General features: G+C 36.4%; 9 protein-coding genes across 9 annotated transcripts; 4 read left to right on the plus strand and 5 right to left on the minus strand.

The window, feature by feature from the left end:
• Window positions 1-4,608: 4,608 nt before the first annotated feature.
• Window positions 4,609-5,376, minus strand: LOC130664615 (histone H2B). Its single transcript, XM_057464608.1, has one exon. The coding sequence runs from the start codon at window positions 5,374-5,376 to the stop codon at window positions 5,002-5,004; it is 375 nt and encodes a 124-aa protein (XP_057320591.1). The 3' UTR covers window positions 4,609-5,001.
• A 445-nt stretch (window positions 5,377-5,821) lies between these two features.
• On the plus strand, window positions 5,822-6,232 carry LOC130664614 (histone H2A). Its single transcript, XM_057464607.1, has one exon. It carries the CDS (start codon window positions 5,855-5,857, stop codon window positions 6,230-6,232), a length of 378 nt encoding a protein of 125 aa, XP_057320590.1. The 5' UTR covers window positions 5,822-5,854.
• Window positions 6,233-7,380: 1,148 nt separating this feature from the next.
• LOC130666073 (histone H3) lies at window positions 7,381-7,898 on the minus strand. The gene has a single exon (XM_057466728.1). It carries the CDS (start codon window positions 7,885-7,887, stop codon window positions 7,477-7,479), a length of 411 nt encoding a protein of 136 aa, XP_057322711.1. The 5' UTR covers window positions 7,888-7,898; the 3' UTR covers window positions 7,381-7,476.
• Window positions 7,899-8,194: 296 nt separating this feature from the next.
• LOC130666077 (histone H4) lies at window positions 8,195-8,509 on the plus strand. The gene has a single exon (XM_057466732.1). The coding sequence runs from the start codon at window positions 8,198-8,200 to the stop codon at window positions 8,507-8,509; it is 312 nt and encodes a 103-aa protein (XP_057322715.1). The 5' UTR covers window positions 8,195-8,197.
• Window positions 8,510-14,908: 6,399 nt separating this feature from the next.
• LOC130666071 (histone H1-like) lies at window positions 14,909-15,722 on the minus strand. Its single transcript, XM_057466726.1, has one exon. It carries the CDS (start codon window positions 15,671-15,673, stop codon window positions 15,014-15,016), a length of 660 nt encoding a protein of 219 aa, XP_057322709.1. The 5' UTR covers window positions 15,674-15,722; the 3' UTR covers window positions 14,909-15,013.
• A 6,398-nt stretch (window positions 15,723-22,120) lies between these two features.
• On the minus strand, window positions 22,121-22,435 carry LOC130666076 (histone H4). Its single transcript, XM_057466731.1, has one exon. It carries the CDS (start codon window positions 22,430-22,432, stop codon window positions 22,121-22,123), a length of 312 nt encoding a protein of 103 aa, XP_057322714.1. The 5' UTR covers window positions 22,433-22,435.
• Window positions 22,436-22,731: 296 nt separating this feature from the next.
• On the plus strand, window positions 22,732-23,249 carry LOC130666072 (histone H3). The gene has a single exon (XM_057466727.1). The coding sequence runs from the start codon at window positions 22,743-22,745 to the stop codon at window positions 23,151-23,153; it is 411 nt and encodes a 136-aa protein (XP_057322710.1). The 5' UTR covers window positions 22,732-22,742; the 3' UTR covers window positions 23,154-23,249.
• Window positions 23,250-24,397: 1,148 nt separating this feature from the next.
• LOC130666074 (histone H2A) lies at window positions 24,398-24,808 on the minus strand. The gene has a single exon (XM_057466729.1). The coding sequence runs from the start codon at window positions 24,773-24,775 to the stop codon at window positions 24,398-24,400; it is 378 nt and encodes a 125-aa protein (XP_057322712.1). The 5' UTR covers window positions 24,776-24,808.
• A 445-nt stretch (window positions 24,809-25,253) lies between these two features.
• On the plus strand, window positions 25,254-26,021 carry LOC130666075 (histone H2B). The gene has a single exon (XM_057466730.1). The coding sequence runs from the start codon at window positions 25,254-25,256 to the stop codon at window positions 25,626-25,628; it is 375 nt and encodes a 124-aa protein (XP_057322713.1). The 3' UTR covers window positions 25,629-26,021.
• Window positions 26,022-26,941: the final 920 nt, after the last annotated feature.

A 26,941-nucleotide genomic window follows, 5' to 3' on the forward strand; every position in this document is an offset into this window, starting at 1 on the left:
TTTCCATCAAGATCTTCATATTTGCTCTGTCAAAAGCATTCTTGTAGTCCACGAAACAGATGTAAAGCTTTTCACCTTTTTGTTTTAACTGGTTGCCTATTATAGAGTTGAGGGCAAATACATGGTCCCTGGTCCCCCTATTTCTTCTGTATCCTGCTTGACTTTCTCTCATTTTTTCATTCACTTCAAGCCATGCACTAAGTCTTTTTGCCATCATCATCGTGAGTAATTTGTATCCAGCATCCAGCAGAGATATACCTCTGTAGTTTGCTGGGTCATTAGGATCCCCTGTTTTAAATATGGGAACAATGATCGCAGTGTCCCATCCCTCCGAGATCTCACATGTTGTCTAGATACTGTTTATCATATTTAGGATTCCTAGGTGACGTTTGCGAGGTATATTCTTGATGAATTCTGCTGAGATACCATCTTCACCAGCCGCTTTGGAGTTCTTGAGAGTTTTTAGGGTTCTTGTGAGCTCCATCATGCTGAATTCTCCATCTAGGTCAGAATTCTCCATCAAGTCTCTGTCAGTCTCAGTTTGGGTTTTCTGCAAAGTATAATGGTTCACTGTGCCTTCATCTCTCAGGTTGCAATTTAATAACGTCGAAAAATGCTTCGTCCACTCTATTGCGCTAATTTCATCACTCACAATGTTGGAGCCTCTTCCTCTGTATGTGTTTATGATTTTCCACCACGCTGCCATGTCATTACACATATTAAGTTGTAACCATTTTTGTTCTTTCCAGGATTTCTCAGCTTCTTTTCTCGTACTCTGAAATTCTTTCCTGCTTTCGTTCAACAATCTCTTATTTTCTGTTGTCCTCTTTGCTAAAAACTGTTTTAACCTCATCCAGACGTTTTTTTTCGTTATGCGACATTTTTGATTATACCACGGTTCTATGTTAGGATTTCTTGGACTCTTTGCTTTTTTCGTCATCCTGCAATTCCTCGCCGCGTTGGTCATAATTGTTTTTAATTGGGTCTATGACACTGGGTCTGCTATTGCATCTTGTTCCTGCCACATTTCCGCTAAGGTTTCAATATATTCTGCTGCTTTTTCTGAGTTCCAGCATAGTATATCTTTCTTTTTACAGAACTTCTCTGTACTATTCTGAGACGGCCTTTGTTCACCTGGAGGTTGGTCCAGATCTGTACCTAGAACCACTGTTATCGGTAAATGATCTGACTCGGGTCTGATGCCGACTGATATTTTTTTGACTCTTTGGAGGCTTTGCGCCCCTACACATAGCACGAGATCCAGCACAGACGCACATGATTCATCCTTATCCCCTACAAAAGTTACCTTACCCGACTCATCGCCGCTTACAGATCCATTTGCTATGCTTATACCTAGTTCTTCGCACATATTAATTAACATGTGTCCTTCACTATTAATCGTTTTATCTTGAGAAACTCTACTATTCTTCCTCACACCTTCCCAGTCACTGAAACAGTATCCAGGGCTTTCTCCGACCCTCGCATTGCAGTCTCCAATTATTGTGATGATCGAGCTTTCATTAATTCCTTTATCTATTTCAGTCGTTAGAAATGGAATCACTTTTTTTATTCCTACATTGTTATACAAGGTTATAATGCGGTGAGTCTTTGCTGTGATGATTAGACCAAATCTTTATTCTTTCACAGTCCAATCACCCTTCATATTCTGCTGAATCCCCACTAGCTGCCCTCCACTCACACGCCCTCTGGTTCCTCTGTTTTTTACAGCTGGTTTCGACCACCATTTGAACTTTTTGCTTCGTCTGTTTATAGCTTTACCTTCCTGTTTATCAGTTAACCACGTTTCCTGTAATATTACAATATCCGCCTCCTCCAGATCTTTCCAAGCTTCCTTCACATTTTTAATTCCAGTGACATTCCAGAGGAGGACCTTCAAATCACTTTTTTTACTATGCACTGATCCGAAAGGGCATTGTTACCAAATCCCCTCTTAGATCATTCCATCTCCACCAAGTTCCTTGAGTCCACAACTTCATATATTTAGTTGTTGCTTCTTTTCCACTTTGTCGTTCATACTCAGCTTCTTGTTCAATCCATCGTTGTATTGCGGCCTCTCGTGGGGTATAATTATCATCAACCCATATGTCTGAACCTTTCAGCTTTGACCTTTGGGCCATGATGACTTTCTTGACGTCAATCGAGCCTAATGTAACAAGTGTTTTGTTACCTATTCTTTTGATTGCTTTGATTCCCGGGTTGATGTTGAAGGCATTTTTCAGATATTTACCTGCTGTCATTGTATTATTCCAGTTGTCCTGCAGGTTTCCTCTAACTACAATGTTATTCCTCCTAGCTTGCCTGACGCATCGTTCACTCTCCATTTCATCATGTCTGAGCCTTTCTGGTTTTCTTACCGGCTTGTCAAAGTGGACTGTCCCATACGTTTTCTTATTCCTATTCTGCTTCCTGCTGACTGTGTTGTTTGCGGGCTCTTGATTATTCTGTTGTGTACCTGTCATGCTTTCTGACACTGGCCTATGTCTATTCTCTTTTCCATTACAGGAGCTTTTACTTTTAGGAGCATGAATTGTTTCCTCTAGACTCCTATCACCCACAATACTTAGATCCTCGGGGGTAGTATGTGCACCTTCTCTTGTAACCTGTAGGTTTTTTAGTGGCTCTAGACTCCGCAAGAGCGTTTGTGCGTCTTGACAAAGTGGTCGTGTGTTAGATTGGGGATTTTCAGCCTCCCGAGCAATATCATCGCTTTTTGTTGCCATGCCTTCTTGGATCTCTTTTCTAAAATCATTGAGTGATCTCATAATCCATATTTTTAGTTTGTTGTTCTCCACTTTTATGTTCTGGATAAGTTCCTGCATTTTAGTGCAGTTCATGCACACATTATGCCGTGCTCTCGCATCATCCATTCTTCTAATCGTGTTATTCGGCTCTGAAAGATTTGATTCTTTGCTCTCTTCAGTTTCCTCCAAATTTTTTTGTTTTGGTGTACTTGTCATCTCGGGAAGTATTGTTAGGCTGTCATTACTACCATCTCCGTACTCATCTTCATTCGTAATGCCACTTTTGTCCTTACTTAGATCAACTGTCACATCCTCCCCTAGCTTCTCACATTCAGTGAATTCTTCCTTCCTGTAAATTGCATTATCAAAGCTGGCAGCTCTCCTTGTAAAATATGGAGTCAGGGGTCTGTTATTGTTGTTTCGTAGCCAGCTTTCAGGTTTTGGCTTTCTACCTCTCTTACTTTTTGGAGTGTCATTGCTGATCTTAGCTGTGTTGTTGTTTCCATCCGCCATCTGTGTGTGCCCGTTAATACTACTGTGTCCTGTTCCTTCATTCTCCACCATTCTTTCCTTTGCCCAAGACAGAGAGAGAAAGAAAAAGAAACTAACCTCCTTTGTGTTCAATTGATTGACCTTTATTGTTTTACTTATTCTTGCAGTTCAAATTATGTTTTTACTCGTATTATTGTTATGGCCCACTTAACTTCATTATTCAGTATCACTCCTGTTAATTATTGAAACTACTATCACTTCAAAAGTTAGGTTTTTCAGCAGCAACTATAAAAGCACGTTTATCCACTTTGCAGGTCAAGCGCCCTCTCTAATACGAAATTATTATGTTTTTTTCTTAATCGAAAATCTTTATTTAATTGCTCTTTAAATTTCATAAAACCAAGTGGTTGTAGTAAAATGAATAAGTACAACATATAAAAGTTTCGGTTCAACATTAGTAGGTTCATCCAGTAGCTACCGTTCAAACCTAGCGATCAGAAGAACGGCAGTTCGAGCCCAGAGCCCAGCAGAATTTTCACCGAGTTTTTTCACGTCATTTACGTCACTTAAATAGTTTAAACGTTAATGATCACAAACTCTATTAGGATAATAATAATAAATTTTTTTTTAAATTAAATTTATTTATTTTTTCGATACATGGGCCAAGTCTGGCAAGCAAGCATGGGCCAGGTCTGGCAAACAAGCATGGCTCAGTTATGGCCACCACGCATGGGCCAGCCTTGGCAATGATGCCTGGGCCATTGGTAACAACCAAGCCTGGCACCCTGTTATCATCCCAGACTTTTGCCAAAGCTGGGCCAAAGCGGGTTTACAAGCATGGGCCAGAGATCGACAGCATTGCGCCAAGCGTGGTCCATATCTGGCCCCGTCGTATTTTCCTGTATGGATTTTCGAATTGTTCCTATTTAACACAATAGGAAAAATTCCTATAAGCCTTATTAAAAGAAGCGATTTAAAACGATTTGTAATGTTAAGTTTTCATAAGAAGAGCGATTCAAAAGTATTCAAAAGCATTAAAAAGTATTTAAAATTTTTTTTTCTCTTATCGTTTTAAATCACTTCTTTTAATGAGGGAATAACAGGATTTATTACTATGTTCATATGCACGGAAAGAAAATTATGGGAACTTTTGCTATGCATTATGGGAATAGTTTCCATAGTATGTAGCAAAATTAATCTGTAACAGCTACCGAAATAATCGCTAACACCTAGCGATTGCCAATCGGTAGCTGCTACCGATAAGTTGTTTCCGTGATGTACAGATATATCTTATAAGAAATATTAGTTTTAGAGAAATATCTAAAAAATCAATCAAATAATTGGAATTGGGTTAACAATTTAAATGACCATTTTAATGAAGTAAACGTCTGGTTTATTTGGCTTTTATAGGATTTCAATTTTTGTTCCATACCGATTTAAAAATGAGTCTCAGAAACTCCTCAAGTAGCATTGGTTACATAATTGACGGCCCAGTTATTAGTTTAGGTTAGAAATTGGTGATATGAAAATTTTTAGCAGAATAGATAAATACTATAGCTAAGTTCATATCGAATACGTGTAACGTTTGAAGCATAGGTTAAAATTGTCTTATGTAGCGAAATGTTGCATGAAAATTTTTTTATTAAGGTATTTACTCGGGAATAATCAACTTGATAAGCATTTATACGTTTTGAAAAATTTGGTGGCCCTGAAAAGGGCCGTTTGGTTTATTGAGGGATTGGAAAGTTTACTTGGAGCTAGTGTATTTAGTGACAGCTTTGGTTCCTTCACTGACTGCGTGCTTGGCCAATTCACCGGGTAATAGTAGACGGACTGCAGTTTGAATCTCCCGGGATGTGATGGTAGAACGCTTGTTGTAATGCGCGAGTCTGGAAGCTTCAGCCGCAATACGTTCAAAGATGTCGTTGACGAAACTGTTCATGATACTCATGGCTTTACTGGAGACTCCAGTATCAGGATGAACTTGTTTCAAAACTTTGTAGATGTAGATGGCGTAACTTTCCTTCCTCTTCTTCTTACGTCCTTTTTTGTCGGACTTGGTGATGTTCTTTTGAGCCTTGCCCGACTTTTTCACAGCTTTACCGCTTGTTTTAGGAGGCATGATGATAACTGATTTAACCCTAGTACAAGACTGGAGTCAAAATGTGAATTTGCCAACCTTTGGTTTCTTTTTTAAGAGCTGACGCACTCGTGTGAGCGAACCAATGATATTGCATACCATCGGGTGGAGGGGATACGCGTAATCCTATTGGATCGCAGGTACCGACAAGGGACAATAACAATAGTAATCCTTCTGGAATCTGCGATCCAATGAAATCGTCAGATTTGTGGAGGGGTATATTTCTCAGATTGTGAGTGGCTCGCAGTAACCGATAAAAAATAATAACAATATGAATTGCATCGGAACCTGCGACCGAATTGAAAAGCAGTATTACTGGAGGGGATAATTCCTACACTGTGACTGGCTCGCAGTAACCGACGTAAAGTTGGGAAATACAGTGACTTTAGCTGCGAAAAGCACAATTTGTCTCTGACGCATTTGAGTAAATTACGTGTTCCGTTCACTCTAACTTACAATCATGTCTGGTCGCGGTAAAGGTGGTAAAGTAAAGGGAAAGTCAAAGACCCGTTCAAGTCGTGCTGGACTTCAGTTCCCAGTGGGTCGTATCCATCGTATGTTGCGCAAAGGCAACTACGCAGAACGTGTCGGAGCTGGTGCTCCAGTGTACTTAGCAGCTGTTATGGAATACCTCGCTGCTGAAGTACTTGAGTTGGCAGGTAACGCTGCTCGTGATAACAAGAAGACTCGTATCATCCCACGTCATCTTCAGCTGGCCATCCGTAACGATGAAGAGTTGAACAAACTTCTTTCTGGAGTTACCATCGCCCAAGGTGGAGTTCTGCCCAATATCCAAGCTGTCTTGTTGCCCAAAAAGACCGAAAAAAGCAGTTCCTAAATTACTATCCACTTTTCTAATAAACAAAACGGCCCTTTTCAGGGCCACCAAATTTTTCAAAACGTTAAAAACTATCTTGTTCATAATGAGGCGCCAAGTTTTAAAGACACAATAACCATAATTTTAATGGTATCACAAACAACTTAAGAGTAGGGTAAGGTTCATTCGTACAAAGAAAGACATCTTTTTGTGAATTTTTTTTTGTAACGACACCGTTAAAATCTCTTTATTCAAACCAATGGTACATTAAAGTATTACGTTTGAAGAATATTGTATGAAATTTTCACAAAGAAATATTAGAAAATACAGCAATGGCAGCAATTACTCGGACGTGCCTCGGAAAAAAGTAGGAGAGCGGTGCCCCTTCATAACTTTGTGCTAGATCACTTGAAATCAAAGTTTATTCATTAGATAATAGTTTTTCCCAAGTAATTCTAGGAGGGTTTGTCAAAATTTCACTTTTTTGGAAAACTAAAGGGGAAAAACGCGATTTTTTTTTAGAAAATTGGCTTATTTTCATATTAAAAAAATAAAAATTATTAATAAATTTTAAAAAATCTCTCCAGCGTTACCTCGTAAATTATGTACAGAAATAGTGTTCAAAATTCCGAAAGGATCGGTGCAGTAGTTTTGAAGTTATGAGGGGCACCAACTTTGAAAACGTGAGTTGTGGAAAAAACGCTACAAAGTTTTGAACACTAAAAATTCTAGTATAAAGCATCTTTAAGCGAATTTTATCGGCTTACCTCACACGCAATCATGAATGCCACGTTGAAATTTCTATAAGTAAAACTGGAAGGTTAGATTAGGTATTATACAGAGATCGAAACATTTGCCACTTAACAAGCAGTCAGATCGGGTAGGTATAAAAATCCGACGGCTCGAATCACCTTTTGTCTAATCCTTACTATCTCCCCTATTCGTATTGTACTGACTCGACGCTTCCCGTTTGTATTTTCGGCCCTTATCGGAAAATCCACCACTCCAACTTATTTTCTAATTGGATCTTGGGGACGAGCCCCTTAAATTAGCGCGCCCGGCGATAAGTCGATGAAATAGTAACGCATATGGGGTATTTAGGGTAATTAATCAACCGCGGGAAATCAGGTTGATTTAAATTTGAAAATTTAAGTTTTTACCCCGTTACATTATAAATAAATGATTTCTTGAGTTTTCTTAGTATGAAAAATTTGATGGCCCTGAAAAGGGCCGTTTGGTTTATTGGTTTCTGATGTTGAAAAAATTTAAGCACGTTCTCCTCGGATACGACGAGCCAACTGGATGTCCTTGGGCATGATGGTAACACGCTTGGCGTGGATGGCACAGAGGTTGGTATCTTCAAAAAGACCAACGAGGTAGGCTTCGCTGGCTTCCTGGAGGGCCATTACAGCAGAGCTCTGGAATCTTAAGTCAGTTTTGAAATCCTGAGCGATTTCACGAACTAAACGTTGAAATGGTAGTTTACGGATGAGGAGCTCAGTGCTCTTCTGGTAACGACGGATCTCACGGAGAGCGACTGTTCCGGGACGGTAACGATGTGGTTTCTTGACTCCACCAGTGGCTGGCGCGCTCTTACGGGCGGCTTTGGTAGCCAGTTGTTTGCGTGGAGCCTTTCCACCAGTTGACTTACGAGCGGTTTGCTTAGTACGAGCCATGATAAGCTAGTTAATCTCCGAATAAACGTAGTGTTACGTTCAAAAACTTAGAGCGGAATGAGTTTTCGGAGCCGAAAATCACCTTTTTGTTAACTCGCAGAGCAGATGGCGCGTGGAAGGGGTAATTTAGCATCACTTCGATTGGTTTATTTCTGAGAGTGGGAGACAAATGTACCGCGACTCTGATTCGTCTAATTCAAGCGGTGGGAGTAAATCTAAGAATATCTTTAAAAAGAGGCACAAACTAATTCTGGAGCATTCTCAGTCTAATTGTTCAAGTGTTCACTTCTCTAAAAGTTAACTTGTAATCATGACTGGTCGTGGTAAGGGAGGAAAAGGTTTGGGAAAAGGAGGAGCCAAGCGCCATCGTAAAGTTTTGCGTGATAACATCCAAGGTATCACTAAACCAGCTATCCGTCGTCTGGCTCGTCGTGGTGGAGTCAAACGTATTTCTGGACTCATCTACGAAGAAACCCGTGGAGTTCTCAAGGTCTTCCTTGAAAACGTCATTCGTGACGCAGTTACCTACACCGAACACGCCAAACGAAAGACCGTTACCGCTATGGACGTTGTCTACGCTCTGAAACGTCAAGGACGTACTCTTTACGGTTTTGGAGGTTAATTCATTTATCTGCTGCTTCGATCAATAAACAAAACGGCCCTTTTCAGGGCCACCAAATTTCTCATACGTTTGAAGTTCTTCAAGCTTTACTATACATAATAAATCCCAATAAAATCATCCATCCTCTATTAAAACACAAGCTTACTCTCTAAACATGAATTAGTGAAAATAAGTGAACATTCACTAATTCAGAGTACCAATCTAACCACTTTTTGGAATTATTGGTTCGATTTGCACTTCAAATTAATGAATATTCACTTATTTTTACTAATTCATGTTTAGAGAGTCCTAATGTTCTACTTATAAATTTTATTTGAAAATGTGAGAGTTATTCTGAGAACAAACCCATTAACAAAACTATCCATAACTACAGTCGAATCCCATTAACTTGGGCAGGTAGTCTACGGAAGAGTTGAAATTTCCTGGAAATTATTTTTTTCAGTTTCAAAATTCTCTCTATTTCTGATTAAGTTGAATACAAAAAGCTGTTAGTTCTGCTGTTATCTTATTTAAGACTTTTACAAAAATTAATATATAAGTTTCGTTTATATTTTGTTTTATACTTGTAGTTTGTACTTTTTATTTGTGGAAAAATTTGAAAAAAAAAACACTTTATCATTTTTGAATCTCAACAACTAATCTTAGCCTATTCTTAACATTAAAACTTAAAGCTACTATACAAAGTATTTACAAGAGTTAGAATATTAAGTTATGAGGTAATTTATATTTAATTTTAAATGATGCATTAGTGTGATTGTATACGCCAATATCTGAAAGTATGTTTAAATGTTGTGTTCTCTGTCTGTAAAATAGTTCAGTTTGTGTATATATATCACTACTAATTTGATTAATATTGAGTTGATCTCGTATTTCTCTATTAGTGGTTGTGGGATCCGCGTTACTGATTATTCGGAGCGTTTTGTTTGCAAGTGTTATTATTTTTTTAATATTAGATTTAAATGTATTGTTCCGCATTGGTGCAGCGTGGTGTAATATAGGTTTTATCATCATTTTATAAAGTGTAAGCTTATTATGGACACTTAATTTACTTTTCTTACATAATAGGGGAGATAGGATTCCTTTTATTTGGTTTGCTTTAATACATGTTTTTTGTATGTGTTTAGAATACGTTAACTTATTATCTAAAATTACACCAAGATACTTAGCACTATTATTTGGCTCAATTTTTTCTTTATTAATATTAATGAAGTTTTTTTCTATGAGAAAATAGAATCAACTCCGTTTTGGCAGCGTTGATCCTGATTTTCCATATATCGTAATATGCGAGTAGTTTATCCAGTCTCCTCTGAATGAGTTTGATGGCTTGTTTTTTATACCAGGAAGCAGTGAATAGTGCTGTATTATTGGCAAATAGGGTAGTTTGTGTTTCATCTTCTCTATATAAATCGTTTATGTAATATAAGAATAGAATCGGTCCTAATATTGAGCCCTGAGGCACTCCTGCAGCTATATTTTGTTTTAGCGAGGGAGTATCATTAATTATTACTTGGAATGATCTATTAGTTAGGTAGTTTTGAATTAGTTTGATAAAGTGTATGGGTATATATACTAGGGTGGTCCGTTTGGAACGACTATTTTTTTTTTCTCGCTCCCACTGAAAAATATTGTTGTAGACATTGAAAAAAAAATTCTCTGAAAGTTTTAGCTCTTAATTTTAATTCTAAGTACTTTACATTTGATTTTGACATTTTCCCATTTAAAATACATAGGAAAGTTGGGATTTTTTTTTTAATTCTCTATAACTCAGCCGCATTTTAAGTTATCGGGTCGCCGTTTGTGGCATTTTTTAGGTAATTTGATACTCTTCAAAAGTTTCCTTAATAGTTTTACTCTGACTTTAATTGTTTTTTCTGTATCGGTTCTGAAAATAATTTTTTTAATAATAATTTGGGTTTTTAGTTGATATTCACTAGATAACGAAATTTACAGAAAAAGTGCAGATAACGATTTTTTACGAAATTTTATTCGCTACAAAAAAGGTCCTCTTAGTTAAGTAGCTTAAGTTCTCCGTTCACGTGATATAGGGATTTTAGTAATTTTGTAAATAAAATATTTGTCAAAAATTTTTCCGAAGTTCATCAATTTGACCCCTTTTGATTTTAATGACTGGATTAAATTAATGAAAGGAAAATTATTTATTGATTTAAAATTGAAATGAAATAGCATTTGGTGGAATTTTTTGACAAATATTTTATTTACAAAATTACTAAAATCCCTATATCATGTGAACGGAGAACTTGAGCTACTTAACTAAGAGGACCTTTTTTGTAGCGAATAAAATTTCCTAAAAAATCGTTATCTGCACTTTTTCTGTAAATTTCGTTATTTAGTGAATTTCAACTAAAAACCCAAATTATTATTAAAAAAATTATTTTCAGAACCGATACAGAAAAAACAATTAAAGTCAGAGTAAAACTATCAAGGAAACTTTTGAAGAGTATCAAATTACCTAAAAAATGCCGCAAACGGCGACCCGATAACTTAAAATGCGGCTGAGTTATAGAGAATTAAAAAAAAAATCCCAACTTTCCTATGTATTTTAAATGGGAAAATTTCAAAATCAAATGTAAAGTACTTAGAATTAAAATTAAGAGCAAAAACTTTCAGAGAATTTTTTTTTCAATGTCTACAACAATATTTTTCAGTGGGAGCGAAAAAAAAAAAATAGTCGTTCCAAACGGACCACCCTAATATATACCCATATGTCGACTTGATGCAGTTTCTGGAAATTATGACATCGAATGCCCCTTTTCTTTTGGAGAGTAAACTATGGCGCATGCGCTGTAACGTCTCTATGAATATTGCACATGATTATACACAACACATAGAAATGTATAGCATACTTAGACTGATTAGTAAAGCTAAGCCAGACGAAGCCAATATCAGTATAAGACAAAATCTAAATGTAAAAGATAAATTCCCATATTTTCCTCTCCATGTATAAATAAAATATGCATTTTACCAAGTTCAGCTTCTGAAGTTCAACTGAAGCTTAGTTCGACCACACACTTACTATTTGATGTTGGATTATTTGTTTACGAGAATTAAACACAACTATTGTTATGACTGATTTACTAATATGGTAACTAATATCAGTATTTACTATTAGGATCCTCGTTCTAAAGATGAATGAGTTCAAACGATATCATTCCAAGTCAGCATAGCAACTTAGAAGAAAAAATTAATATTTCGCAAATAGAATACAATGACTTTTACCTACAAGAAAAAATCAAATTCATGGAATATTCCAAAAACATTCTATAACAGGGCTAAGCTGCTACTCTGGTCGTCCTTACTAAGGGCGCCACTGGAAGTAATAACGGCCTCCCAGAGCCGGATCTTGGATCATCAGGGTCGGTGTAAAATTGATTTGTAAGAGAAGGAAGAGGAAGGATAATTTACAATTAATTAATTTATTTCACAATTAACAATTTTACCCTTTATTTATTCAACCTTGACAATATTTATTTAAACCTTTATCTTATAAACCTTATAACCGTTTATTACCTTATTAAACCTTATTACCTATAGACTTTATTACCTAATGTCAACTACCTTTGACTATCTTAAAACAATAATTAATAAACTCTTAATTAAGCCACTACCTTTGGCTATGCTACACACACACTCACACTAAGTCCCCTGGACTTATAATACACACACAACTTTTCTTAACTATTTTCCACGCGGCCAACAAGACCCTCTACGTGGCTAATATTTTCCCACGCGGTCCCCTGGACCCTCTACGCGATATAAAACCTTAATTAATTAATTCACGCGGTCCCCTGGACCCTCTACGTGATTACGAAACCTTAATAACTATTTCACGCGGTCACCTTGACCCTCTACGTGATTACACTTATTCAATTATTACCAAATTCTATAACTACACTTTCCATACTCACACACTTTACAATATAAAATTTCATTACCTATTTTCCGACTAAAATTTATTCCCATATAATTAATTACTTCACTTTAAAATCACTAGTCAATTAACATTCATTATTTCTTATAACCACTACTACTTGCTTTACCAATTTAATCAATAATTTTGTTAAGACGGTTTTAGGATTTATTTTTATTTTACCGCTTAACATTCAATTCACCGACTCTATATTCAATACTCAAAACTTGAACACGTTATACTTCACGATACCTTTAACGTTTGTATTTTATTTATTTGATTTTATTTAATTACTTAAATTAATTTAATTTATCCTATTATTAGTGACTAGATAATTTTGACTAGATTGCAATTGCTTTTCCGGCGAATGCCTTACACAACCTGCCTGGAAAATTCCAGAAGAATTTTCCGGCGATGCTTTATACAACCTGCCTGGAAATAACAAAGCTAATTATATTGAGACCGGTTTTCGATTGAATATTACACGAAAATAGACACGACAATACTTCGCGGACACGACGTATAACTGCGTATTTAATTAATAAATATTCTGGGAATATTCGATAAATTACTTATTACGATTTATGTTGAATTCTTACACCGTCGATTGTCCCGTATTAGTTGTCCTGGTCTGGTAATTGTCCTGGTCCGTGTAATTGTCCGATTCCGTGTAGTTGTCCTGGTGGTTACTTGGTCCTCCCGGCTCGGTACTTCCCGGTTGTAACTTTGGGCGTCTGGATGTTTGCCCGATCCTACTGACTCTGTCCTGAACGTCTGTTCAGTCTGGTCGTTCCGGTCACTACTCCTCATTTTCCACTGCTGTCTTCTAGTTTTATTAATTCCTCTCGATTATTTTCGGCAATGATCGGAAAACCCCTCCCTGATTAATTATGATTGGGCCTAGCGTGAGAGTATTTTCTATTAGCGCGCCCGGCGACAAGTCGAAAAACTTAATCGAATGCTTAATTGGGGTAGCAGGTAAGGTAGGTGGCCATCAGTGATAAATCACAATTTTGGTCAATAGAATGACCCAATTTACCCCGTTACAATTCAATTAGCTTATATTTATGTGTAGTGTAGTGAGGTCTGTTAATATCAGCTAAATTATTCCCTGTATTCCGTGCCGTCGTTATTACTTTCGTACTTTCGACTACCTACTTATTCAGATTAATTAATATCAAGTTATAAAAAAATACCAGCTGCACTGCCTGGTAATCAACAATACTTAGAATAGTTATCGCTTGCTTCGACACGGAAAAGTCAGGCCAGACTTAGATTATTACTTGTTAGCAGCCTTGCACATTACGATGGTAATCCGGGTTCTGTGCCATCTTTACTAACGTCTTATATTTTGAGACAATGTGAATTGTCATCTTCTCCCTCAGCCTTGCGGTTCTCATTTTTCCCCGTCTCGTTGCCGTCTGAAACCACCTAAAGCTAGTCATAGTGCCATGGTCACATGACTAGTTATCACCTCAACGCATGACCGTAAGGGGAAGTGGGGAGCGAGCCCAAAAACAGCCCTAAGACCCTACGGTGATTGAACTTCACTTCGATCCTGGATCAATTAGCAATAAGACGTATAATTAAATTTCACTGTCATATACTAGCAATTTATTTGCGACTTTGTTAATACGGATAACTACTTTGTAAATCGGGAAATTAACTTGTGTTATAGTTGTATTACTAGCAATTCTCTTGCGATATACTTTACTGTTCAAGTTTACTGATTATTATAAACAAAGTTAGTTCCATTAAATATTACTGTACGTCACCGGCGGTATACCCGCGATATAAAACTATACTGTGCCACGAATCTGTCTACATTATATCCAGTGCTTGCGTTTTCTTGTAAGTAATTTTGATTATTATAATTGGCAATAAACTTGCAAAGTATTCTGATTAATTCCTTTTATTCCATCTATCACTGTTCATCCTACTTATTTCTTATTTTACTGGTAAGATTATTAAATAGTCTGATAAAATAAATATTAATTAAGTTACAACTAGTAATTTGACCATTAACAAGAATATTCTATAATTTTATAAGCCGTGAGGTAAGTTGATAAGTTTTCTCATACGTTGCCGAGTTTGAATAAGTGCGGGTCTTTGCTTTGCAAGAACCCCAGCCCACTGCTCTGTCCAAGTAAAATAAAATTTGTTAGAGGCCAGCCTAAGCCAGGGTTCAACCCGCGAATTCTGGTGGCTGCTGGTAAAAATCGCGAAGACGAAAAGCGATTTGTCTCAATTTATAATAAATTATTATCGCGTATTTTCGACAATAATCGGAAAATCGTCTCCCCTACGCAACCAGTACGTGGGACTGACGGACGAAGCCCGCCAATTTTCACTCCCGGTGAAAAGTCACCACTTTTATTAGATGAAGTTCTAAGGAATTTATTTAAAATAAGTTATTGTCTTAGAGTAACGTAATTAAGTTGAATAATAATCTCAAAGAGCTTGATACGTTTTGAAAAATTTGGTTGGTCCTGAAAAGGACCGTTGGTTTCATTTTTTACATATATATATTCAAGTATTTATAATCAGGCATTCCTATGGAATGTACGAGTGAGAATTTATTTTTTAGCTGCTGCGGTTCTTCTGGTTGGAGCTTTTGCTGTTTTTGGTGCAGCAACTTTCTTCGGCTTAGGTGACTTCGGTTTGGCTGTCGGAGCTTTGGTAGCTTTCTTCGCTTTAGGAGAAGCAGCTGCTTTAGTTTTAGCTGGAGCTTTAGCAGCTGGTTTCTTGGACTCAGATTTTTTAGCTGGTGCCTTTTTAGGCGATGCAGGTTTCTTAGCAGTCTTGGCTTCACCAGTTGCTTTCTTGGCTGCTGGTTTTTTGACAGCTGCAGGTTTTTTAGCAGCAGCGGGTTTCTTCACAGCTGCTTTAGGTTTAGATGCTGGCTTCTCGACTGGGAGTTTGAATGATCCAGAAGCACCTTTTCCTTTGGTCTGAACAAGAGTTCCCTTGATGACAGCTGCCTTGAGAGACTTCTTGATAAACGGTGCTTGTTTTTCAATATCGACCTTGTAGGTTGCAGCGATGTATTTCTTGATGGCCTGAAGAGATGATCCCCCACGTTCGCCGAGAGATTTGATGGCAGCAATAACCATATCAGCAGCACTTGGATGAGTTGCTTTAGTTGCTGGTTTCTTAGCAGCTGCTTTTTTAGGCGAATCGACCTTGGCAGGTGCCTTCTCTTCGACTGGAGTCGGTGATGCTGAAGTCTCAGTCATGATGATTAATTTCAACGAATAATACTTTTAAAACGTAGGAATAACTTCTGTTAACTGACGTAAGCGGAATGTAGCGCCACCTCTGCGAAGCGCTGTGTACACACTTTCGCGCGGACCTTGGAGAGAGACTGCTTCATTTCTCGCCAGAATCATGTCATCAAATTTTACTTCACAGTGTTCAAACCTCATATTTATTTACTGTTTGTTAAATACATCTTTTTAATTTATCATTTTGAATCATTTTTTCTTTTAGCAAAATGTTTAATCATTGATTTTTCAAAATTATTTCTTTGAAAATTCTGAAAATATCAAATATATTAAGCATTTTATAAGGACTCTATGGTTCCGGGGGTATAGATCTTGTAAGAATAACTTAAATAAACAATTATGTAAATATGTAATCTCCATTCAGTTTATATTTAAAGTTACTTCGATGCTTATTGCAGCCGTATAAATTTTCATAACCATGTAATAACCATTATTGTCCGAGATATATTCACATGTAATTCGCTTGCCCAAGCGACATGGCAGCGAACTATTATAAATTTCAATTTGTAGGTATATAAATTACCTTCTTCAAGTACTTAATAAAAAACAAAATGTTACAAAATTTGTTTGCTGTAATACAAATTAATAAATAAATTATAACAATTATGTGGATTATGTTCAATCTAAGTAACTTTTGACTCATTGAGGATTATTTGAACCGACTATTAACTAGAATGTTTTGGTTTTTTTTTTCTTGAGGATTGGATAATTTTCGTTTGAATCCAATTGATGACGTGTACAAGAAATTAATCATTTGTCATGTCCAAATATTGTATTTTGGGTTTTACGATATTGCTCTGACTGACCAAAGTTACCCAATTCAACTGTAATTTACTCGCTAAGTAATTTTAAAAAATATTTGTTGTCATGCTTATCGGCTGACGTATAATGGAGAACTAAACAATAAGTAAAAATTAATTACAACAATTAATATTCATATATTTATTTGTGTATCAATATACAAAATTGCAGTAATTATATAGTAAATTTTTTTTCATCTGTGTGTCGTACTGCCGAAAAGTATATCGTTTGCATCTCTATAAGAACATCAACTTGACCAATAATTCATATCACACTATTGGTGTTCGCACGCAATCTGGGAAATCCACGGCGACGAAAATACATTTTCATCAATGATAAAATTTTAATTCCCTTTTTGAAATCGTGACCCAAGGTATTAAAACCAGCGTCTGCAGAAGAAGGTTAAATTTACTTGTCGTATTACCCGAATTTCGTGGTGGAATTTCAACACGAATTTTAAAACACAAATTTTGTGTGCAATTCAGCACGAATAGACTGTGTTAAATAATAACACAAATATTGTGTGGACCGTTTTTAACACATAGAGTATGTTGATTTTAACATAATATTTTCTACGGTGTAGTATTATAGGACTTTGTTTTAGATCATCGTAATATAGGAATTATCACGATATTGGTATAGTAAAAATCACTATACGGAAACAAAGTTACGGAAACGGTTCCCATAATTCTATAAAAATTTTTCCTATACCGGCATAGGAACTATGATCATGAATTATGGGAGCAGTTCCTACAACTATAAGAATGTTTCCCATAATTATAGGAACAGTTCCTATAATTATGGGAATGCTACCCATAACATTATAGAAATGGTTCTTATAATTTATAGGAATTGTCCCTATAATATTATGGGAATCATTCCCATTATATATAGGAATGTACCGTATATTTTATAGAAATCATTCTTATAAATTATAGGAACTATTCCTATGATATTATGGAAATGGTTCCTATAATAATATGGAAACAATTACAATAACATTATAGGAATAGTTCCCAAAATGCTATTGGAATAGTTCCCATAATATTATGGGAATAGTTCCCATGCTATTATAGGAATCATTCCTATAATGTTATGTGAATGGTTTCCATACTATCATGAAAATAATAATTGAAAGAAAAGTGTGGCAATCACTTCTACCATACACAAAAATATTATTGAATATAAAAACAAAAATTCAACCATTGAAAAATAAATCGTATTTGGCAAAAATGTTAGAATTTTATTTTTTTTAACAAATTTATTGTCGAAGGAGCTTCATTTGAAACTCTCCATATCATGAGGGAAATTTTTATCCTATGCCAATAAGTAAATTGTTCTTAAATTTTTTAAGACATAGGAATGGTTCCCATAATGATATGGGAATAGTTCTCATAATATTATGGCAATGGTTCCGATATTGGGATAAGAACTATTCCCATACCATTATTTACCCGTTACTGCAGGTTACCATTGTTATTATCCATTTTCGGTACCTGCGATCTAATAGGATTACGGCTATCCCCTTTACCTGACGGTACACGATATCATTGGTTTGTATACTTTTTGGAATGAGTGGTTCGATTTGCACTTTGAATTAGTGAATATTCACTTATTTTCACTAATCGACAGAATTAAAGCATTTGAAAAAGCAACAAAATTGTCATAAAAGAACAATTTGGCTTCCAGAAACGGAAATGCACAGTCCAACAACTTGCTCGAATTACCAACTATATATGCAACAACTTTATTATAAAAGATTCAACAACCATGGTACTATTAGATATAGAGAAGACGTTCGATACCGTCTGGCACCGGGGCCTAATATATAAACTAAACCTGTGCTACGTTCTGGCCTTAATTAAATTTGAACAAAAATTTTTAGAAATTTTTTTTTCAAGTCTCGAATTATTTATTCGTCGCAGTGGGCGAATAAACGGTTCGTCACTTCTTAGAATCATAATTAAATACTAAATTAATAAATCGTTACTTTGTTGGCGATATTATTTTTATCCACCGTCAAAAATGTAATGGAAATCTCTTGCGATAAGAGAGTCGCCGTGGCTCGCGGATAGTCTAAACAGATGACGATGCATAAGACCCGGGCCACGACAATTCTCTCATAGGAAACCTGAGATGCAACGTTAACATTTTTGATAATGTATTATACCAAGAAGCGACAGAATCAAGGCAGTCGATCACAAGATCTAGTAGATCCAAGAACTCAGCGCAAACCTGCTGGCTTGATCCTGTCACTCGGACTTTGAAGCAAAATATATATCCGTATTTTATTAAAATACGCACTCCTTATTTAAGCTTTGGGCGCCGCTACCGGCAGCCTAATGTTCTCACTTGTTTTGGGCGCCGATACCGGCAGCCTAAGCACTTCCTGTTCGAATTCAAAATTCATGCTTCGAGGCCGATGACGCAGGAGGTCAGGATGTGCAGTACAGCTCGGTCGCGGGATTCGAGGTGTCATCGCGGACCTCACCGAAGGTCGTCTGAGAATTAAGTCGGAGGAAGTTCTTGTTGAGCTTTCGAGCTCGGGTGTTGTTGAGTTTTCGATCACGTGTGTTGTTGAGCTTTCAAGCTCATGTGTTGTTGAGCCTTCGAGCTCTGGTGGTTGATCGACCAATTGGGATTACTTTCCTCTTCGAGGGAACCGAGTATTCGAAGCTCGTCTCGTTCGCACCCAGAGGACGTATCAAGGGATTATTTGGGCCGAGTTATGGGGCCCATAATCTCCACCATGGTGAGTAATTAATTTTCATTTGCATAAAATAAAAGAAGGTCAACAGCTGACACACCTGGGGTCTATCGACACCCTAACGACGTCAACCTGGTAAATTTAAAAATATTCTGTCTCATATGTTGAGAAGCCAGAATGTAACACCTGATAGGAATTCCTCTTTACATCACCAAAGTCATACTTTAATACTTAATGAACAGGACCTTTAAAGTCAAAGTTAATAACTCAACTTCAGATGCACAGTACATAGCAGCAGGAGTACCACAAGGCTCCTTACTACGACCCGTACTCTTTAGTTATTTCATTAATGACTTTCCCATGGACGAAAACACTAAAACGGCTTTGTTTGCCGACGACATCGCCATATCCAGAACTTCGAGGAACAAAAAATATACCATTGACAAAGTTCAAAATACCCTAAATGAGTTCCTAAACTTCTTTAAAAAATGGAAATTTAAGATTAATGAAATGAAAACCGAATTAATTATCTTTACTAAAAGACTAAGAAAAAGTAAAAAAGGGGAACAAAACCTAGAAATTAAAATCGATAACGAAACTATTAAACCTAAAAAACAAGTAAAATATCAAGATATAAACCTCGATACCCAATTAAAACATCATGAACACATAATCAAGGCATGAAATGAAGCATACCAAATTAAAAACCTTTTATACCCACTCATTAAAACTAAAAGCAAACTATCTGTTAAAAACAAAGTAAAACTATATAAAGCTATGATTAAACCCATCTTAATGTATGCTAGCCCCATATGGAGCAATACTACCAAATCTAAAATAACTAAAATACAAAGAGTACAATAAAACAAGACGCTAAGGCTTATTTATAATGAAGAACTAAATGTAACTAATAAAGAAAGTGGAAAAAAACTTAATGTTACTGGCTTATACGATCTTATTTTTAATAGACCAAAGAAATTTTATGAAATAAGAGTCAAACAGCATAATATGTTAAATGATGTAGATACTCTAACCCAAGATGCAGCACCATTTAAAACAGAGTACAAACTTCCACACAGCCTCCTCCTGAATAATTAATATTACTTATAAACAAAATACTAAGATATTAATTATGAGCTAAATTAAAAACGATGTATATATTGTTGTAAAGATTGTATATATTTTGGCTTTTAAGAGATTTTTTTTAATTTTTGCTCGGAAGTTTACCAATAAATAATATGATTCGCTATCATAAATAAGTACAAATTGAACATTATAAACTAAAAGTGTAAAAATTTTCAATAGAAAATGGGAACCTAATAACTACCACATAAATGTAAAGGAGTATTGTAATGCTACTTTAAAGATATAAATAAAGAGAATTTCATAAGTCAAAAAGTAATTTTACTAATTCATGTTTTGAGAGTAAGCTTATCTCTTAATAGAGGATGGATGATTTCATTAGGATTTATTATGTATGGTAAAACTTGAAGAAATTCGAACGTATGAGAAATTTGGTGGACCTGAAAAGGGCCGTTTTGTTTATGCTACCTGGTATAAAAAACAAGCCATCAAACTCATTCAGAGGAGACTGGATAAACTACTCGCATATTACGATATATGGAAAATCAGGATCAACGCTGCCAAAACGGAGTTGATTCTATTTTCTCATAGAAAAAAACTTCATTAATATTAATAAAGAAAAAATTGAGCCAAATAATAGTGCTAAGTATCTTGGTGTAATTTTAGATAATAAGTTAACGTATTCTAAACACATACAAAAAACATGTATTAAAGCAAACCAAATAAAAGGAATCCTATCTCCCCTATTATGTAAGAAAAGTAAATTAAGTGTCCATAATAAGCTTACACTTTATAAAATGATGATAAAACCTATATTACACCACGCTGCACCAATGCGGAACAATACATTTAAATCTAATATTAAAAAAATAATAACACTTGCAAACAAAACGCTCCGAATAATCAGTAACGCGGATCCCACAACCACTAATAGAGAAATACGAGATCAACTCAATATTAATCAAATTAGTAGTGATATATATACACAAACTGAACTATTTTACAGACAGAGAACACAACATTTAAACATACTTTCAGATATTGGCGTATACAATCACACTAATGCATCATTTAAAATTAAATATAAATTACCTCATAACTTAATATTCTAACTCTTGTAAATACTTTGTATAGTAGCTTTAAGTTTTAATGTTAAGAATAGGCTAAGATTAGTTGTTGAGATTCAAAAATGATAAAGTGTTTTTTTTTTCAAATTTTTCCACAAATAAAAAGTACAAACTACAAGTATAAAACAAAATATAAACGAAACTTATATATTAATTTTTGTAAAAGTCTTAAATAAGATAACAGCAGAACTAACAGCTTTTTGTATTCAACTTAATCAGAAATAGAGAGAATTTTGAAACTGAAAAAAATAATTTCCAGGAAATTTCAACTCTTCCGTAGACTACCTGCCCAAGTTAATGGGATTCGACTGTAGTTATGGATAGTTTTGTTAATGGGTTTGTTCTCAGAATAACTCTCACATTTTCAAATAAAATTTATAAGTAGAACATTAGGACTCTCTAAACATGAATTAGTAAAAATAAGTGAATATTCATTAATTTGAAGTGCAAATCGAACCAATAATTCCAAAAAGTGGTTAGATTGGTACTCTGAATTAGTGAATGTTCACTTATTTTCACTAATTCATGTTTAGAGAGTAAGCTTGTGTTTTAATAGAGGATGGATGATTTTATTGGGATTTATTATGTATAGTAAAGCTTGAAGAACTTCAAACGTATGAGAAATTTGGTGGCCCTGAAAAGGGCCGTTTTGTTTATTGATCGAAGCAGCAGATAAATGAATTAACCTCCAAAACCGTAAAGAGTACGTCCTTGACGTTTCAGAGCGTAGACAACGTCCATAGCGGTAACGGTCTTTCGTTTGGCGTGTTCGGTGTAGGTAACTGCGTCACGAATGACGTTTTCAAGGAAGACCTTGAGAACTCCACGGGTTTCTTCGTAGATGAGTCCAGAAATACGTTTGACTCCACCACGACGAGCCAGACGACGGATAGCTGGTTTAGTGATACCTTGGATGTTATCACGCAAAACTTTACGATGGCGCTTGGCTCCTCCTTTTCCCAAACCTTTTCCTCCCTTACCACGACCAGTCATGATTACAAGTTAACTTTTAGAGAAGTGAACACTTGAACAATTAGACTGAGAATGCTCCAGAATTAGTTTGTGCCTCTTTTTAAAGATATTCTTAGATTTACTCCCACCGCTTGAATTAGACGAATCAGAGTCGCGGTACATTTGTCTCCCACTCTCAGAAATAAACCAATCGAAGTGATGCTAAATTACCCCTTCCACGCGCCATCTGCTCTGCGAGTTAACAAAAAGGTGATTTTCGGCTCCGAAAACTCATTCCGCTCTAAGTTTTTGAACGTAACACTACGTTTATTCGGAGATTAACTAGCTTATCATGGCTCGTACTAAGCAAACCGCTCGTAAGTCAACTGGTGGAAAGGCTCCACGCAAACAACTGGCTACCAAAGCCGCCCGTAAGAGCGCGCCAGCCACTGGTGGAGTCAAGAAACCACATCGTTACCGTCCCGGAACAGTCGCTCTCCGTGAGATCCGTCGTTACCAGAAGAGCACTGAGCTCCTCATCCGTAAACTACCATTTCAACGTTTAGTTCGTGAAATCGCTCAGGATTTCAAAACTGACTTAAGATTCCAGAGCTCTGCTGTAATGGCCCTCCAGGAAGCCAGCGAAGCCTACCTCGTTGGTCTTTTTGAAGATACCAACCTCTGTGCCATCCACGCCAAGCGTGTTACCATCATGCCCAAGGACATCCAGTTGGCTCGTCGTATCCGAGGAGAACGTGCTTAAATTTTTTCAACATCAGAAACCAATAAACCAAACGGCCCTTTTCAGGGCCATCAAATTTTTCATACTAAGAAAACTCAAGAAATCATTTATTTATAATGTAACGGGGTAAAAACTTAAATTTTCAAATTTAAATCAACCTGATTTCCCGCGGTTGATTAATTACCCTAAATACCCCATATGCGTTACTATTTCATCGACTTATCGCCGGGCGCGCTAATTTAAGGGGCTCGTCCCCAAGATCCAATTAGAAAATAAGTTGGAGTGGTGGATTTTCCGATAAGGGCCGAAAATACAAACGGGAAGCGTCGAGTCAGTACAATACGAATAGGGGAGATAGTAAGGATTAGACAAAAGGTGATTCGAGCCGTCGGATTTTTATACCTACCCGATCTGACTGCTTGTTAAGTGGCAAATGTTTCGATCTCTGTATAATACCTAATCTAACCTTCCAGTTTTACTTATAGAAATTTCAACGTGGCATTCATGATTGCGTGTGAGGTAAGCCGATAAAATTCGCTTAAAGATGCTTTATACTAGAATTTTTAGTGTTCAAAACTTTGTAGCGTTTTTTCCACAACTCACGTTTTCAAAGTTGGTGCCCCTCATAACTTCAAAACTACTGCACCGATCCTTTCGGAATTTTGAACACTATTTCTGTACATAATTTACGAGGTAACGCTGGAGAGATTTTTTAAAATTTATTAATAATTTTTATTTTTTTAATATGAAAATAAGCCAATTTTCTAAAAAAAAATCGCGTTTTTCCCCTTTAGTTTTCCAAAAAAGTGAAATTTTGACAAACCCTCCTAGAATTACTTGGGAAAAACTATTATCTAATGAATAAACTTTGATTTCAAGTGATCTAGCACAAAGTTATGAAGGGGCACCGCTCTCCTACTTTTTTCCGAGGCACGTCCGAGTAATTGCTGCCATTGCTGTATTTTCTAATATTTCTTTGTGAAAATTTCATACAATATTCTTCAAACGTAATACTTTAATGTACCATTGGTTTGAATAAAGAGATTTTAACGGTGTCGTTACAAAAAAAAATTCACAAAAAGATGTCTTTCTTTGTACGAATGAACCTTACCCTACTCTTAAGTTGTTTGTGATACCATTAAAATTATGGTTATTGTGTCTTTAAAACTTGGCGCCTCATTATGAACAAGATAGTTTTTAACGTTTTGAAAAATTTGGTGGCCCTGAAAAGGGCCGTTTTGTTTATTAGAAAAGTGGATAGTAATTTAGGAACTGCTTTTTTCGGTCTTTTTGGGCAACAAGACAGCTTGGATATTGGGCAGAACTCCACCTTGGGCGATGGTAACTCCAGAAAGAAGTTTGTTCAACTCTTCATCGTTACGGATGGCCAGCTGAAGATGACGTGGGATGATACGAGTCTTCTTGTTATCACGAGCAGCGTTACCTGCCAACTCAAGTACTTCAGCAGCGAGGTATTCCATAACAGCTGCTAAGTACACTGGAGCACCAGCTCCGACACGTTCTGCGTAGTTGCCTTTGCGCAACATACGATGGATACGACCCACTGGGAACTGAAGTCCAGCACGACTTGAACGGGTCTTTGACTTTCCCTTTACTTTACCACCTTTACCGCGACCAGACATGATTGTAAGTTAGAGTGAACGGAACACGTAATTTACTCAAATGCGTCAGAGACAAATTGTGCTTTTCGCAGCTAAAGTCACTGTATTTCCCAACTTTACGTCGGTTACTGCGAGCCAGTCACAGTGTAGGAATTATCCCCTCCAGTAATACTGCTTTTCAATTCGGTCGCAGGTTCCGATGCAATTCATATTGTTATTATTTTTTATCGGTTACTGCGAGCCACTCACAATCTGAGAAATATACCCCTCCACAAATCTGACGATTTCATTGGATCGCAGATTCCAGAAGGATTACTATTGTTATTGTCCCTTGTCGGTACCTGCGATCCAATAGGATTACGCGTATCCCCTCCACCCGATGGTATGCAATATCATTGGTTCGCTCACACGAGTGCGTCAGCTCTTAAAAAAGAAACCAAAGGTTGGCAAATTCACATTTTGACTCCAGTCTTGTACTAGGGTTAAATCAGTTATCATCATGCCTCCTAAAACAAGCGGTAAAGCTGTGAAAAAGTCGGGCAAGGCTCAAAAGAACATCACCAAGTCCGACAAAAAAGGACGTAAGAAGAAGAGGAAGGAAAGTTACGCCATCTACATCTACAAAGTTTTGAAACAAGTTCATCCTGATACTGGAGTCTCCAGTAAAGCCATGAGTATCATGAACAGTTTCGTCAACGACATCTTTGAACGTATTGCGGCTGAAGCTTCCAGACTCGCGCATTACAACAAGCGTTCTACCATCACATCCCGGGAGATTCAAACTGCAGTCCGTCTACTATTACCCGGTGAATTGGCCAAGCACGCAGTCAGTGAAGGAACCAAAGCTGTCACTAAATACACTAGCTCCAAGTAAACTTTCCAATCCCTCAATAAACCAAACGGCCCTTTTCAGGGCCACCAAATTTTTCAAAACGTATAAATGCTTATCAAGTTGATTATTCCCGAGTAAATACCTTAATAAAAAAATTTTCATGCAACATTTCGCTACATAAGACAATTTTAACCTATGCTTCAAACGTTACACGTATTCGATATGAACTTAGCTATAGTATTTATCTATTCTGCTAAAAATTTTCATATCACCAATTTCTAACCTAAACTAATAACTGGGCCGTCAATTATGTAACCAATGCTACTTGAGGAGTTTCTGAGACTCATTTTTAAATCGGTATGGAACAAAAATTGAAATCCTATAAAAGCCAAATAAACCAGACGTTTACTTCATTAAAATGGTCATTTAAATTGTTAACCCAATTCCAATTATTTGATTGATTTTTTAGATATTTCTCTAAAACTAATATTTCTTATAAGATATATCTGTACATCACGGAAACAACTTATCGGTAGCAGCTACCGATTGGCAATCGCTAGGTGTTAGCGATTATTTCGGTAGCTGTTACAGATTAATTTTGCTACATACTATGGAAACTATTCCCATAATGCATAGCAAAAGTTCCCATAATTTTCTTTCCGTGCATATGAACATAGTAATAAATCCTGTTATTCCCTCATTAAAAGAAGTGATTTAAAACGATAAGAGAAAAAAAAATTTTAAATACTTTTTAATGCTTTTGAATACTTTTGAATCGCTCTTCTTATGAAAACTTAACATTACAAATCGTTTTAAATCGCTTCTTTTAATAAGGCTTATAGGAATTTTTCCTATTGTGTTAAATAGGAACAATTCGAAAATCCATACAGGAAAATACGACGGGGCCAGATATGGACCACGCTTGGCGCAATGCTGTCGATCTCTGGCCCATGCTTGTAAACCCGCTTTGGCCCAGCTTTGGCAAAAGTCTGGGATGATAACAGGGTGCCAGGCTTGGTTGTTACCAATGGCCCAGGCATCATTGCCAAGGCTGGCCCATGCGTGGTGGCCATAACTGAGCCATGCTTGTTTGCCAGACCTGGCCCATGCTTGCTTGCCAGACTTGGCCCATGTATCGAAAAAATAAATAAATTTAATTTAAAAAAAAATTTATTATTATTATCCTAATAGAGTTTGTGATCATTAACGTTTAAACTATTTAAGTGACGTAAATGACGTGAAAAAACTCGGTGAAAATTCTGCTGGGCTCTGGGCTCGAACTGCCGTTCTTCTGATCGCTAGGTTTGAACGGTAGCTACTGGATGAACCTACTAATGTTGAACCGAAACTTTTAT

Source organism: Microplitis mediator, chromosome 3, assembly GCF_029852145.1.
Source record: "Microplitis mediator isolate UGA2020A chromosome 3, iyMicMedi2.1, whole genome shotgun sequence".
Taxonomy (NCBI): Eukaryota; Metazoa; Arthropoda; class Insecta; order Hymenoptera; family Braconidae; genus Microplitis; species Microplitis mediator.

Bases quoted from the DNA above. Each gene is read 5' to 3' on its own strand.
- LOC130664615 (XM_057464608.1), bottom strand. From the start codon at position 5,376: ATGCCTCCTAAAACAAGCGGTAAAGCTGTGAAAAAGTCGGGCAAGGCT.
- LOC130664614 (XM_057464607.1), top strand. From the start codon at position 5,855: ATGTCTGGTCGCGGTAAAGGTGGTAAAGTAAAGGGAAAGTCAAAGACC.
- LOC130666073 (XM_057466728.1), bottom strand. From the start codon at position 7,887: ATGGCTCGTACTAAGCAAACCGCTCGTAAGTCAACTGGTGGAAAGGCT.
- LOC130666077 (XM_057466732.1), top strand. From the start codon at position 8,198: ATGACTGGTCGTGGTAAGGGAGGAAAAGGTTTGGGAAAAGGAGGAGCC.
- LOC130666071 (XM_057466726.1), bottom strand. From the start codon at position 15,673: ATGACTGAGACTTCAGCATCACCGACTCCAGTCGAAGAGAAGGCACCT.
- LOC130666076 (XM_057466731.1), bottom strand. From the start codon at position 22,432: ATGACTGGTCGTGGTAAGGGAGGAAAAGGTTTGGGAAAAGGAGGAGCC.
- LOC130666072 (XM_057466727.1), top strand. From the start codon at position 22,743: ATGGCTCGTACTAAGCAAACCGCTCGTAAGTCAACTGGTGGAAAGGCT.
- LOC130666074 (XM_057466729.1), bottom strand. From the start codon at position 24,775: ATGTCTGGTCGCGGTAAAGGTGGTAAAGTAAAGGGAAAGTCAAAGACC.
- LOC130666075 (XM_057466730.1), top strand. From the start codon at position 25,254: ATGCCTCCTAAAACAAGCGGTAAAGCTGTGAAAAAGTCGGGCAAGGCT.